We start from the raw sequence: 15,401 nt of genomic DNA on the forward strand, positions 1-15,401 counted from the left end.
TGACTTAGCTGATGTGACAAATATGTCAATTTTTTTTTTTTTAATAGAGGAAGGGAGAGGAAGGGAAAGGGAGGGGCATAGGGAGAATCTTAATCAGGCTCCATGGCCAGCGTGGAGATGGACTCAGGGCTCAAACTTACAACCCTGAGATCATGACCTGAGCTGACCTGAGCTGATATCAAGACTCGGACACTTAACCGACCGAGCCCCAGATATGTAAAATTATCTTAGTTGGAGAAAGAATGAGGTTCTAGAGGGAAGAAACAGTAATAACTATCAACTCTGCTTCTTGATATACTGCAGGCAGAGGAGATGGAAAATGACAACAGCACAATAGTGAAAGAATTCATCCTTCTTGGTCTGACACAGTCTCGAGATATTCAGCTCCTGGTCTTTGTGCTAATTTTAATTTTCTATCTCATCATTCTTCCTGGAAATTTCCTCATCATCCTCACCATCAGATCAGACCCTGGGCTCACAGCTCCCCTCTATTTCTTTCTGGGTAACTTGGCCTTCCTGGATGCATCCTATTCCTTCATTGTAGCTCCCAGGATGCTGGTGGACTTTGTTTCTGAGAAAAAAGTAATCTCCTACAGGGGTTGCATCACTCAGCTCTTTTTCTTGCACTTCCTTGGAGGAGGGGAAGGATTACTCCTTGTTGTGATGGCCTTTGACCGCTACATTGCTATCTGTCGGCCTTTACACTATTCAACTGTCATGAACCCTAGAGCCTGCTATGCCTTGCTGTTGGCTCTGTGGCTTGGAGGCTTCATCCACTCCATTATGCAGGTGGCCCTCATCCTCCGCTTGCCCTTCTGTGGCCCGAACCAACTGGATAACTTCTTCTGTGATGTGCCACAAGTCATCAAGCTGGCCTGCACAGACACTTTTGTGGTGGAACTTCTGATGGTCTTCAACAGTGGTCTGATGACCCTCCTCTGCTTCCTGGGCCTTCTGGCCTCCTATACAGTCATCCTTTGCCGTGTACGTGGGTCTTCCTCTGAGGGGAAGAGCAAGGCCGTTTCCACATGCACCACCCATATTATTGTTATATTTCTCATGTTTGGGCCTGGCATCTTCATCTATACTCGCCCCTTCAGAGCCTTCCCAGCTGACAAGGTGGTTTCTCTTTTTCACACAGTGATCTTTCCTTTGTTGAATCCTGTGATTTATACCCTTCGCAACCAGGAAGTAAAAGCTTCTATGAGGAGGCTGTTTAATCAGCACATAGCCTAATGAAAGGGAAAAAAAAGAATAAAAAAATCAAGACCAGAGAATTTTATCTGAAATTAATTTATCCATTTCTAAATACTGCATTTATTGAATATTTTCATTAGATCTATTTTAGTCACTGGGAGAAAGAGGTATTAATTAGACAGGTAAAGTTACTCCTGTCCTAAAGGTACAATCTAGTGGGAATAGACAGCCATTAAAGATAGAAAATGAATAGAATGGTTTCAGGAAGAGATATAGAAACTAAAGGAAAGCAAAAGTATAGACAGATATATAGATAAGAGCTAGAGAGTGTGGGGTGAGGGTAATAAGTTTACTTTCCGTCTTTAACAGATAAACTAAACAACCATGCAACCATCTGGAGGCAGAGCATTCTAGACAGAGGGAACAGGCAGTGCAAAAACCTGAAGATAGTAATTAACTTGGTATATTTGAAGAATAAAACAAAGTTCAAAGTGACTGAGGTATAATAAGTGAATATGAAAAAGAATAGAGTTGAATATACCGGGTAGTCCAAAACACATATGAGTCTATGAAGTGAATATAAGAGTTTGATTTTTTTTATAATTATAATATGAAACCATCCTAAGGCTTTATGAAGCAGAATGATTTCTCACATGCAGTTTTATAAATGTCTTAGGGCTGTAAACTCAAGATTTTGTGCAGATATCAAGAGTTAAACATTATCATTAAGAGGGAAATATTAAATATTATATTTTGAAAGAAATTAAGCTGCCATTTTTCCCATAATTAGATGAAGGCCAAAAAAACCCTGGCTATTTTCCTTAAAAAATGTTTTTTGAGTATAACTGACACATAATATTAAATTAGTTTTAGGTGTACAAAACAGTGATTTTAATATCTCTATATGTTATACTATGCTCAAAAGAAGTGTAGCTACTCTTTCATCACCCAACACTATTACAGTACCATTGACTATGTCCCTATGTTGTATCTTTTACTCCCTTGACTTACTCTTCCATAATTGGAAGCCCATATCTCCCACTCCCTACACCTATTTTCCCCATCCTGCCACTGGCCTCCCCTCTGGCAACCATAGGTTTGTTTTGTGTATTTATAGGTCTGATTCTGTTTTTGTACCTTTGTTTATTATTCATTTGCTTTATTTTAGTTTCCATATAGAAAGGAAATCATATGGCATTTGTCTTTCTCTGACTTTTTCTTTACTTAAGTATTTATTTAAATTCCAGTTAGTTAACATACAGTGTAATGTCATAATTTCAGATGTACAATATAGTGATTTAATACTTCCATAAAAGACCCATGCTCACCACAACAAGTGCTCTCCTTAATCCTTATCATCTATTTAACCCATCCTTCTATCCACCTCCCTTTTGGTAATCAGCAGTTTTTCTCTATAGTCTGTTTCTTGGTTTGCTTTTAGTTTCTTGGTTCTCTCGCTCTCTCTTTTTTTTTCCTTTCCTTGTTTTATTAAATTTCACATATGAGTGAAATAACATGGTATTTGTCTTTCTCTGACTTATTTACCCAAAGAATACAAAAATACTAATTCAAAGGGTTACATGCACCCAATGTTTATAGCAAAATTGTTGTCAATAGCCAAATTATGGAAGAAGTCCAAGTGTCCATCAACTGATGTATAGATAAGAAAGATGTGGTATAGATATATACAATGGAATATTACTCAGCTGCAAAAAAGGATGTAATCTTTCCTTTTGCAATGACATGGATAGACCTTGAATGTATTATGCTAAGCAAAATAAGTCTGTTTCACTTAGCATAATACACTCTAGGTCCATCCATGTTGTCACAATGGCAAGGTCTTATCCTTCTTTATGGCTGTGTAATATACCATTGTATATAACTACACTACATCTTCATACATTCATCTATTGATGGGCACTTGGGTGGGTTCCATATCTTAGCTATTGTAAATAATGCTACAATAAACATAGCGGGTACATATTTTTCAGACTGGAGTTTTATTTTCTTTGGTTAAATACTCAGTAGTAGAATTACTGGATCATATGGTAATTCTATTTTTAAATTTTTAAGGGACCTACACAGTGTTTTCCAACAGTGCATAAGGGTTCCTTTTTCTCTACATCTTCACTTAAACTTATTTCCTTTCTTTTTCATTCTAGCCATTTTTGGTATTGAGTTGAATAAGTTCTTTTATATCTTGGACACTAATTCCTTATCAGATATATCATTTGCAAATATATTCTCCCATTTAGTAGGTTGCTTTTTTTTGTTGATGGTTTCCTTCACTGTGCAGAAGCTTTTTATTTTGATGTAGTCCCAATAGTTGATGTGTGCTTTTGTTTCCTTTGCTTAGGGAGATGTACCTAGAAAAATGTTGCTACAGACAATATCAAAGAGATTACTGCCTATGTTCTTTTCTAGGAGTTTTATGGTTTCATCTCACATTTAGGTCTTTAATACATTTTGAACTTATTTTTGCTTATGGTGTAAGAAAGTGATCCAGTTTCATTCTTTTGCATGTAGCTGTTCAATTTTCCCATCACCATTTGTTGAAGAGACTATCTTTTCTTTATTGTATATTCTTGCCTCCTTTGTCATAGAGTAATTGACCATATAACCGTGGCTTTATTTCTGGGTTTTCTATCCTGTCCTATTAATCTATGTGTCCCTTTTGTGGCACCACCATTCTGTTGATGACCACTTTGTAGTATATTTTCTTTATTCTTCACTTTAAATACTGCTTTAGTATTGAAATACTGGTTATTTAGGTTCTTAGGTGCTTTAACCTAAGATAACCTAAATACTGGTTATTTAGGTTCTTAGGTGCTTTCATACAAATTTTAGTATTATTTGTTCTCATTCTTTAAAAAGTGATGGTATTTCGGGATGCCTGGGTGGCTCAGTTGGTTGGATGACTGCCTTCGGCTCAGGTCATGATCCCGGAGTCCCGGGATCGAGTCCCGCATAGGACTCCCAGCTCCATGGGGAGTCTGCTTCTCCCTCTGACCTTCTCCTCACTCATGCTCTCTCTCACTGCCTCTCTCTCAAATAAATAAATAAAATCTTTAAAAAAAAAAGTGATGGTATTTTGATAGGAATTGCATGGAATCTGTAGATTGTATTGGATACTATGGACATTGTAACAACATGAATTCTTCCAATCCATGGGCATGGTATATCTTTCATTTGTTTATCTTCAAACTCATCAGTATTTTATAGTTTTCAAAGTACAGTTCTTTCGCCTCCTTAAGTTTGTCACTAGGGATTTATTCCTTTTGGTGCAACTGTAAATAGAATTATTTTCATAATTTCTCTTTCTGCTATGCCATTATTAGTGTACAGAAACACAAGCAATTTCTGTGTATTAATCTTAATTTTTTTGGTGGAGTCTTCAGGGTTCTTTTTTTTAAATGTATAGTATCATGTCATGTGCAAATAGTGGCAGTTTAACTTCTTCCTACCAGTATGAATGACTTTTTTTCCCCCTGTCTTATTGCTGTGGCTAGGACTTCCAGTACTATGTTAAATAAAAGTGGTGATAATGGATATCTTTTTCTTTTCTTCTTCTGAGACCTCTATAATGTGAATGTTTGTTTCCTTGGTGTTGTTCAAAAGATCCCTCAACCTATACTCATTTTATTTTTAAAAATTCTTTTCCACTGTTCACCCTGGGTGCTTTCTGTTACCTTGTCTTCCAGATCACTGATCTGTACTTCTGCATCCACTAATGTTTTGCTCATTCTCCCTAGTGTTTTTATTTCAGTTACTGTGTTCTTCAACTCTGACTGGTTCCTTTCTATAGTTTCTTTTTGTTGAACATCTCACCGAGTTCTTCCACTCCAGCCTAGTGAGCATCTTTAAGATCATAACTTTAAACTCTCATTAGGCATATTGTTTACCTGCTTGTCAGTTAGTTATTTTTGAGTTTTTTTTCCTCTAATTTTTTTCTTTTAGAGCTTATTTCTGTCTCCCCATTTTGCTTGACTTTCTATGTTTGTTTCTATGAATTAGATAGAACTACCAGATTTTTCAATCTTGAAGGATGGTCTTATGTATGGTTGTACCCTATGCAGATTGTGTATCTATGGTGATTTTCACTGGATGGCAGGAGCTGTGGCTGGTGTGGGCTGGGGGGCTATGGGGCACACTGTGCTGGGTCTGCCCTGATGGGATGTACAGAGTTGAAGTGGGCTTGGGCTGAAGTGGCCCTGAGACTCTCCACAGAGTTGGTGCCATGGAAGGACAGCAGAAGCTGAAGGTGGTGAAAACTGAGGGGTATCAGGGCTCTCTATGTACTATAAGCCCTGGGAAGACAATTAAAGCTGAAGTAGGTGCAGATCAGTATTAACAGTAGCTGGGCTCTCCACACAGCAGATGCTTTGGCAGGACAGTTAAAACTGAAGTGGGTGTAGGCTGGGTGGTTGGGGGTTAGGGGTTCTGTGGTTATAAACACAAAGGACACCATGGTAGGGCAGCTTAAGCTGAGGTGGGTGCTAGCCAGGGAGTCCTAGGGCTCTATGTGCAGAAGGCACCCTGACAGGATAGCTGGAATTGAAGTGAGTGTGAGCTATGGTGTCCTGGGGTGCTCTGTGCTCTCTAGCAGAGCAGCCAGAGCTAAGGCAGTGTGCAGGCTCAGAGGTCCTGGAGCTCTCTATGTAGATGACGATATGGCAGGACAGTTGAAGTGGGTATAAGTCTGGAGACACCAGAGTTCTCCATGCAGAGGGTGCCCTGGCAGGATTACTAAGCTGAAGTAGACATGGGCTGCTATGGTCCCTGGGCTCTCCACACAGAAAGTGCTCTTCCAGGACAGCTGAAAATGAAGTGGGTGCAAGTGGGGTGTCCTGGTGCTCTATGCACATAGGGCACCTTGACAGGATAGCTGAAGCTGAAGGGAGTGTAAACTAAAATATTCCAGGACTCTCTACACAAAAGTGCCCCAGTGGAATGGCTGGAGCCAAGGTGGGGTGCAGCCTGGGGGTCCTGCAGCACTCTGCACTGGCAGGGCAGCTACAGCTGGAATGGGTGTAGGCCAGTGTGTTCCCTGGGTTTCTCAAAGTGTACCCTGAAAGGACAGTTGAAGATGAAGTCTGTGTGAGCCAGGGTGCCCTGGAGGGGTGGCTGGAACTGATGTAGGCACAAAGTGGGGATCCTGGGGTACTCTTCACAGGGGAACCTTGGTAGGGCCACTGGAGCCAAAGTGGGCATCATCAGTTGGGAGGTCCTGGAGCATTCTGCACCAGGGATGCCCTAGCAAGCTGTATGAAGCCAACGTGGTGTGGGGATGGAGTGTTCTAGGGTGATTTGCCCCTGTGTCAACTTTGCCCCTGTGTCACCTTGGCGCAAGACCTGGAGCTGTAGTGAGTGTTGATCAGGGGTGTCAGTGTGTATTAACCAGTATGGGACAGTTGGGGATGGTATGGGCTAGGGGACCCAGTGCTTGCTAAGTGCTTAGGGTACTTAGACCCAGCTCCAGTTCAGATTATTAAGGTAGAGGCAGCGTGTAGATGAAGGTTCTCACTAGCTCTTCTGACTTACAGAGAGTCCAGCAACATTCTCTCCCCACCCCCAACCCTGCTCTTTGGTGGAGTTCTAGGGCTAGGTTTTTAATATGCCAGTTGTGTTTAAACTGAGCTTCTATCCTGTGTCCCTAAATGTCCATGGCTGGAGTGGGCTAGGAGACCTGGGGCTGCTGGAGGGGGAGTGTAAACCATGGCACTCACCAGATCTCCAATCCTGAAAGATAGCCATCAGTGCCTCTGGCCATTTGGCAGAATTGAAGGGTTGGATCTTTTATATATTAGTTGTTCTTTCAAATTACCCATTTTTTCTGTGCTCCAGGGCAGAAGAATCTGTTCAGAGTCCCTCAGTATTATCCCTCCCACTGTAGTTCACAGTTTTAGAGATGTGCATTCCCTTCATTACCCTATCTGTCTCTTCTGCCATTTTCTTTTGCTGCCCTCTCTTTTGTGCAAAAACTGTTCAGTCAGCCCCCAGTTCTTTGGGAGAAACTGTTCTGTAGTTAAATGTAAATTTGGTGTGTTTATGGAGGTGAGTTCAATGTCTTCCTATATGGCCGTCTTGGACCAGAATCCCCCAAAGCCGGTAATTTTCACATGAAAAGGTCATAGAAACATTTTTTTTAATGACTCCTAGCTGTTTGTTGATCTCATCCCAGTTGATTTCATACTGAGTATAATAATTTTTTGGTGGGCTAGTCATGACTCTATTGCAGATAGCAGAAACTATCCTAGTTATTTTAAACATCCTGGGACAGCCAATGAAAAGATTACTTCAGACACCTTAGTAGGATAAAGGAGAGGACCTTGAGACCAGACGCTCTAGTGTCCGAAGGCCTTGAGCTAAGCTTTGTCTCCACTTTTATTGTGTTTTACCAATGCACCAAGCAAAAGCACAAAACTAGGAGTGTATAGCTTTAATGATCAGGACAGTAATATATGGGAGCAACTGTGTGATAGGGGCAAGCAGTGCTCGTGAAGTGAAGTATGTGACCATCAGAGGTGCCTGTTTTTCTTCAAAATGTAAACATTTACTCCCTAGATAAGAACCTTGAATCTGGCTGGTTTCAGCCAAGAAACTTCAAAGGAGGCCCAGAATTCTGGGCCTTCCTCCTTTGCTTTGCAATTAGTCTCATCCAGGGAGTCATATGCAAGTCAGATTTTATCTGTCCAGGCACTGTGAATCCCCACATTTCCCCCTTTTTCTCTTATTAATCCAGCCAAGTTCTTGTTGCATCTGTGCCAGGTATAGCTCTTGGGTTTCTCCAGCTCCAGAAAGTGCCTTTATTCCCATTTTGCAGACTATGAAAAGAAACAACAAACAAACAAATGAGCAAAAGTATAGATAGGCTGATGAGTCCCTATTTAGTGGGAGAAAACCAACTTTTGGGGTTTAACCATTGTAAATGATCCAAAAGGATATTACAGGTATTTTGGTCATATTCATGTTTTTTTTTTCTTTTTTTAAAATTTTAATTCCAGTATAATCAACATAGTTAACATAAGGTAACGTTCCATTAACTTCAGGTATACAATAATACAATTCTATACATTACTTAGTGCTCATAGTGATAAGTGTACTCGTAATCACCTTCACCTATTTTACCCATCCCACCACCCACCTCCCATTTGGTAATCATCAGTTTGTTCCTTTTAGTTAAGAATCTGTTTTTTTGGTTTGTCTCTTTTTGTTCACTTATTTTGTTTTTTAAATTCCAAATATGATTGAATTTATATAGTATTTGTCTTTCTCTGACTTAATTCACTTAGCATTACACTCTGTAGTTCCATCCATGTTGTTGCAAATGGCAAGATTTCATTCATTTTTATGGCTAATATTCCTGTGTGTGTGTGTGTTTGTGTGTGTGTGTGTGTGTGTGTGTGCATGCACATGTGAGCATGCATGTGGTGGGTATGTGTATGACTTCTTTATCCATTCACTTACTGATGGATATAGGATCCTTCCTAATGTGACTATTGGAAATAATGCTGCTATAAACATAGGGGTGCATATCTTTTCAAATTAGTGGTTTTGTATTCTTTGGGTAAATCAGTAGTGTGATTACTGGATTATATGATAGTTCTATTTTTTTTTTAATCTTTCGCAGAAACTCTATACTGTTTTCCACAGTGGCTATACCAGTTTACATTCTCACCAACAGTTCATGAAGGTTTCCTTTTCTACACATCCTTGCTCTTCTTGTTTCTTAATTTTTTTTTAAATTTTTAGCTGTTCTTCCAGGTGTGAGGTAAAATATCACTGTGATTTTAATTTGCATTTCCCCGATGATAAGTGGTGTTGAACATTTTTTCATGTATCTGTTGGCCTTCTGTATATCCTATTTGGAGAACTGTCTGTTCATGTCATCTGCCCATTTTTTTTTAATTTTTTATTTTTTCAGTGTAACAGTATTCATTATTTTTGCACCACACCCAGTGCTCCATGCTATCCGTGCCCTCTACAATACCCACCACCTGGATCCCCCAACCTCCCACCCCCCACCCCTTCAAAACCCTCAGATTGTTTTTCAGAGTCCATAGTCTCTCATGGTTCACCTCCCCTTCCAATTTCCCTCAACTCCCTTCTCCTCTCCATCTCCCCTTGTCTTCCATGCTATTTGTTATGCTCCACAAATAAGTGAAACCATATGATAATTGACTTTCTCTGCTTGACTTATTTCACTCAGCATAATCTCTTCCAGTCCTGTCCATGTTGCCACAAAAGTTGGGTATTCATCCTTTCTGATGGAGGCATAATACTCCATAGTGTATATGGACCACATCTTCCATATCCATTTGTCCGTTGAAGGGCATCTTGGTTCTTTCCACAGTTTGGCGACCATGGCCATTGCTGCTATAAACATTGGGGTACAGATGGACCTTCTTTTCACTACATCTGTATCTTTGGGGTAAATACCCAGTAGTGCAATTGCAGGGTCATAGGGAAGCTCTATTTTTAATTTCTTGAGGAATCTCCACACTGTTCTCCAAAGAGGCTGCACCAACTTGCATTCCCACCAACAGTGTAAGAGGGTTCCCCTTTCTCCACATCCTCTCCAACACATGTTGTTTCCTGTCTTGCTAATTTTGGCCATTCTAACTGGTGTAAGGTGGTATCTCAATGTGGTTTTAATTTGAATCTCCCTGATGGCTAGTGATGATGAACATTTTTTCATGTGTCTGATAAAAGCTTCTGCACAGCAAAGGAAACAGTCAAAAAAACAAAGAGGTAACCCACGGAATGGGAGAAGATATTTGCAAATGATAGTACAGACAAAAGGTTGATATCCAGGATCTATAAAGAACTCCTGAAACTCAACACACACAAAACAGACAATCATATCAAAAAATGGGCAGAAGATATGAACAGACACTTCTCCAATGAAGACATCTGCCCATTTCTAATTGGATTATTTGTTTTACTGGAGTTGAGTTGTAGAAGTTTTTTATATATTTTTGTTATTAACTCTTTTTTTAAAAGATTTTATTTATTTATTTGATGGAGAGAGATCACAAGGAGGCAGAGAGGCCAGCAGAGAGAAAGAGAGGGGGAAGCAGGCTCCCTGCTGAGCAGAGAGTCCGATGCGGGACTCAATCCCAGGACCCTGAGATCATGACCTGAGCTGAAGGCAGAGGCTTAACCCAATAAGCCACCCAGGCGCCTTGTTATTAACTCTTAATACAATATGTCCTTTGCAAATATATTCTCCCAATCAGAAGGTTGTTTTTTAGGTCTTTTAATTGTTTTCTGTGTAGAACTTTTTATTTTGATGTAGTCCCAATAGCTTATTTTTGCTTTTGTTTCCCTTGCCTCAGGAGACACCTCTAGAAAATGTTCTATGGTAAATGTCAGGGAAATTATGGCCTGTGCTCTCTTCAAAGATTTTTATGGTTTTAGGTCTCACATTTAGTTCTTTAATCCATCTTAAGTATTTTTGTGTATGGTGTAAGAAATTGGTCTAGTTTCATTCTTTTGCTGTCTAGATTTCCCAGCACCATTTGTAAAGAGACTGCCTTGTCCCCAATGTGTCTTTTTGTCTCCTGTTGAAGGTTAATTGATCATATAATTATGAGTTACTTCTGGGCTTTCTGTTCTATTGATCTACGTGTCCACTTTTGTGCCAATACTATATTATTTTGGTTACTACAGCTTTGTAGTATGTCCTGAAGTCTGGAGTTGTGATACCTCCATTCTCATTCTTTTTCAAGATGGTCATATTCATATTTATTAATAGTGGTAAGGGAGGCTATAATCTGTTCTTTGAGATTGTGAATATCCAGGATTAAATTATCATGAAGATAGTTTTGAAGGTGTTTCTTAATTCTTTTTCCAGTCATGTAGCAAATTGTTCCAGAATAGAAGGGTTACACAAATGGCCTTACAGGCCCAATCATAGTTAAGGCTTTGGCAGAAGATATGTTTCCTGCTTTTCTCCCAGATACTCTGTTGTGGCCTCCATAAGTTGGAGCCTCCCCAAATAATTTTTGGTCAATAGTTTGCTGTAATTGGAATTCTCAGGTTATGTTATGGGCTATTTGATCAACATATTGAGCCATTTGGTGTGAGTAAGGGCAGCTATGGCTGTTGCTATGGCAACACTAGTAGCTGTCAAAACAGAGACAGCAGCTATGATACCAGCTATAAGCAATCCTAGAAACCTGCATGACCTTTTTAATACACTAAGGACCTGATTAAGAATACTAAGTGATTTGGACTCCTCCTAAGATTGAGTGAGGTTGACAGGGATGAAAGTGAATGGCTGCCTTTTTAAAAACCAAGCTGCGGGCAGTGATGAGTAATATGGTATGTAATATTATAATTATTTATAATTAATTATATATATGATAATAATTATTTAGACAAGCTGTATAACATGCTCTCTGGCTACCAGAGGTCTGATAGAATATAGTCCTTCTTTCTTAAATAGGGATATATTAGATCCAAATAATAGAAAAACATATGGGTGAGGCATGTACAACTGAATGAGACCAGTAATTTTTTTTTTTTTTTTTTTTTTTTTATTTAACTTTTTTTTTTTTTAATTTTATTTTTCATAAACATATAATATCTTTTTATCCCCAGGGGTACAGGTCTGTGAAGAGACCAGTAAAATTTTTATAAAGGGTCATGGAATAACTGCCTGAATTATTGCAGTATCTTCCATGCCATATGGAAAAAGTAAAGAATAAATGTCTAAATCTCCAGAGAGATTATTGGATGGGAAGAGCTTCTGTCTGGGGAAGGAGAGAACTGAGGCCCCCTCACAGCAGATATGGGAGAGGTAGCTCTACCAATTCAACTCCTATTACTAGCAGGATGGACCTTAATTTCCTTTGTTAGGTATGAAATGTCCTTTAGGGCTCCAATCTAAAATGCTATGATTATCTAATTCAAGAAGCTGAGGATTGAGGGCCCTCCATGTTTCCCAGGAAGCCATCTCTGAAGAGGGAGTCCATGTGGTGCTCCTCTCACAGTGGGGGAGAGAAGACTTCTGTTAGTGGTCTGCCACATCCAACATGGATTGACATGTTGGATGCTTCCAACAGAAATAAAAGTTAATGGGGCTCTTATTAGTATTTTTGGACATGAAATGTAACCAGATTTGAGAAGTAACCATCAGGCAAAGACAGTCAGACAAGGCAACACAAATTGGAAGGACAGAGGCATATAACTCCATGTTATTAGGTGTCAGGGCCCAGAAGGAGCCCTTGAGTTGGGGTTGGGTAAAAGGAAAAGAAGACCCTCCTAACCAATTAGAGTTATTATTGAACACAGGAAAGGGTTTGTCAGCCCATGTTAGGGGCTTCCAGAGGGGAGGGTTAAGCATGTACACCCAGTAGTTAGTAGCCATAACTTCTGGAATAAGGCAGTAAAATATACCCACCATGACAGATACTGTACTTATTATTGAGACCATGGGCAGGAACACGTTTTGGGGTGTGTGGGCTTGTCCTGTTACATGTAGGATTTCTTCAGCCTTTTGAGGCATTTTCTTCAGATTTCCCCATTATCTCCGTGGTGTGTTGTGTCTTCAGCATTGAGTGATTCTGGTGTTGAGGCTCACCCAGCTTTAGCTGATTCATCTGTGGGACTGGGTTTGGGCTGTGCCAAGCCATGATATAGCCTAATATTCCAAGCCAGAAGCAAAATTGGTCCTTCCTGTGAGGAGACACAAGCAAGGCCTCTTCCATAAAGGATGAATTTATGGGGTCCTTGCCACGGATTTAAGGTCTTTCCATAAAACTAAGGGGCATCGCCCTAGGCATTCTTGTGTGAAATGATTTAAGGCAGGGCCAAATTAAAAATAGTCAAATTAATTAAAAGGTTTAGAGTTGAGTGCCTTGTATAATCGTGAGGAGGGGTCTGGATTACTTAGGCCTATATTCCCCCCTTTTTTATTTAACATGTTTTTGAGGGTAGAATGTGTACGTTTAATAATGGCTTGTCCTTGTGGGTTATAAGGGATGCCTGTACGATGTGTGATTCCCCAGTGTAAAATTTTTTAAAGCTCTTTGGTCAAATTTGAGTCTATGAATGCCTTTCTCAAATATGACATATCAGTTAAAGCCTTGGTAAAATAAACAATTTTTTAAATACCTTTTTTTTTTTAAGGATTTCATTTTTATTTATTTGACAGAGAGACAGTGAGGGAGGGAACACAAGCAGGGGGAGTGAGAGAGGGAGAAACAGGCTTCCTGCCGAGCAGGGAGCCCGATGTGGGGCTCCATCCCAGGACTGTGGGACCATAACCTGAGTGGAAGGCAGACATTTAATGACTGAGCCACCCAGGCACCCCAAAAATGAATGTTTTTTAATGATATCCTGTCACAAGGAGAACAAATTGTTACTGAATTTATGTAAATGACTAGGATTGCCATGAGAGAAATATCCAGAGACCTTTTGAATTTTGGAGGGTTTAGGTAGAGAAAAGTTAGATGCTTTAATTTGTTTTATTATTATTTTTGTATCTCGTTGGTGTCTTAAGAGAAAATATCCTTAGTTTGGAAGAGCAAATAGAGAATCAACAATGTTTTAATTGAGAGTCATAAACTATAATAATTTTTGTCAATTTATTTAGGCCCATGTTATTATTTTTATTTAGTTTGAATGTAGCTTCAGTTAGTTTTGGCAATTTTTACCCATTTTACCTTTAGTCTTAAAGATACTGAATATCTGTATTTATCCTAAATGGGTGTTTGCCTCCTGGTTTTGTCACGGTTCCAGGGTCCTGGAATTGAGCCCCACAAGAGGCTCTCTGCTTGGCAGGGGGCCTGCTTCTCCCTCTCCCACTGCCTCTGCTTGTGTTCTGTCTCTTGCTGTCTCTCTGTCAAATAAATAAATGGAATCTATATGAATTTTTTAAATATGGAGTAGTAAGTATAAATGACAAAAGAGTAAAAAATGGACATGGTTGAACATCTGATGAGAGGTTTCATTATAGCTGGCAAGGAAATTTGGTTATTTTTGTGACATATAATATTTTCATAATAAAAATATTAAGTGATGGTCTTATATCAGAACATACTAAAACCTTAGAAACTGTACATTATTTTTAGAATAGTAATAGCATTTATCCAAATGTAACTTAAGGCTTATTATTTGTTTAACAGTGTTTCTGGAGTAACTTAACATACTGAATAAAAGGCCTAATGAGTTAAAGTGACTTTACAATTTAAATTTTGGGAAGATTGTTCAAATTTTATAAAATTTTAAAGTATTTGCCTAAATAGGATTAGGGATGGCCAAAGATCTGATAAAGGCAAAACATAAAAACTGGTTTTCCTGGGCAGGCAAAGAGAAAATAGCTGTTTACATATTTTTATCAAGAACAAACCAACAATTTTAAGAAAATTTTGTCTTTTGAACAGAAAGAAAAGCAGAATTTTAAAATCCTTTTATTTTAATCTTAGTCTGTCCTGACCACATGTAAAATTACTTTCTAAAGATTTCCCTCCATAAACCTTTCTAGCCTTTTTTTTTTTTGCATTTAGATTTTGTACCAAGCCACTTTCTTTTGCAAACAACTAGTCTTATATAGAACAAAATTACTCTCTTTTATCTTCAACAAAAATGCATTCCCATTCCTTACATCTTTCTTATATTTCTTTAATTTTCTACATAAAGAGTTGCTTGCTTTATTTTCATTAGTCTTACTTAGCAGAATTTTGCACTTTTAGAAACCTTAGTCTCCAGTGAAAACTAAGTAGTAACAAACTGTGAATAGGTTATAGTAGAATTTTTTAAATGGCAAATTTATGAATTAGTTAAGCATAAAGTATGTTTATTAATAGATTTAAATATCCTTAGTTTTTTTTTGTAATAAGGAGTTAAAAGCATAAACTTATGTCCAATAATCAATGCATTAGCACCTTATCCTATTTAGAAAAGACCTAGATGTCCAATGAATTGAATCCCAATTTATTATCCAAGAACTTAGAAGTTTAAGGTTACCAAAGATTATGAAAGCTATCTTAGTGATTACCAATGAAAACTTTGAGACAGAAAACTAACCATCATTTTAAGTCATCTTTTTGCTAACAAACTGCAACAGAGATAATATAAGCATATTTGACTTTCAGTAAATCTTGGTAGAATAACAGTTTCACATTTAATGCTGATAACTTTAAAGACATGTCTGCTTTAATTAAACCAACAAACTTAAATTAGCTTAAATACCAAAT

The 15,401-nt window shown here is 38.6% G+C and overlaps 1 protein-coding gene across 1 annotated transcript; it reads left to right on the forward strand.

Annotated features, from left to right (window-relative positions):
* The first annotated feature begins 219 nt into the window (after positions 1-219).
* Positions 220-1,236, forward strand: LOC111139184 (olfactory receptor 4N2). Its single transcript, XM_022491377.1, has one exon. It carries the CDS (start codon positions 313-315, stop codon positions 1,234-1,236), a length of 924 nt encoding a protein of 307 aa, XP_022347085.1. The 5' UTR covers positions 220-312.
* Positions 1,237-15,401: the final 14,165 nt, after the last annotated feature.

The sequence above is a fragment of the Enhydra lutris genome, unplaced genomic scaffold, assembly GCF_002288905.1.
Source record: "Enhydra lutris kenyoni isolate GAN:26980312 unplaced genomic scaffold, ASM228890v2 scaffoldscaffold4, whole genome shotgun sequence".
Taxonomy (NCBI): domain Eukaryota; kingdom Metazoa; phylum Chordata; class Mammalia; order Carnivora; family Mustelidae; genus Enhydra; species Enhydra lutris.

What these genes read in the sequence shown, in the direction of transcription:
- LOC111139184 (XM_022491377.1), top strand. Translation starts at nt 313, where the DNA reads ATGGAAAATGACAACAGCACAATAGTGAAAGAATTCATCCTTCTTGGT.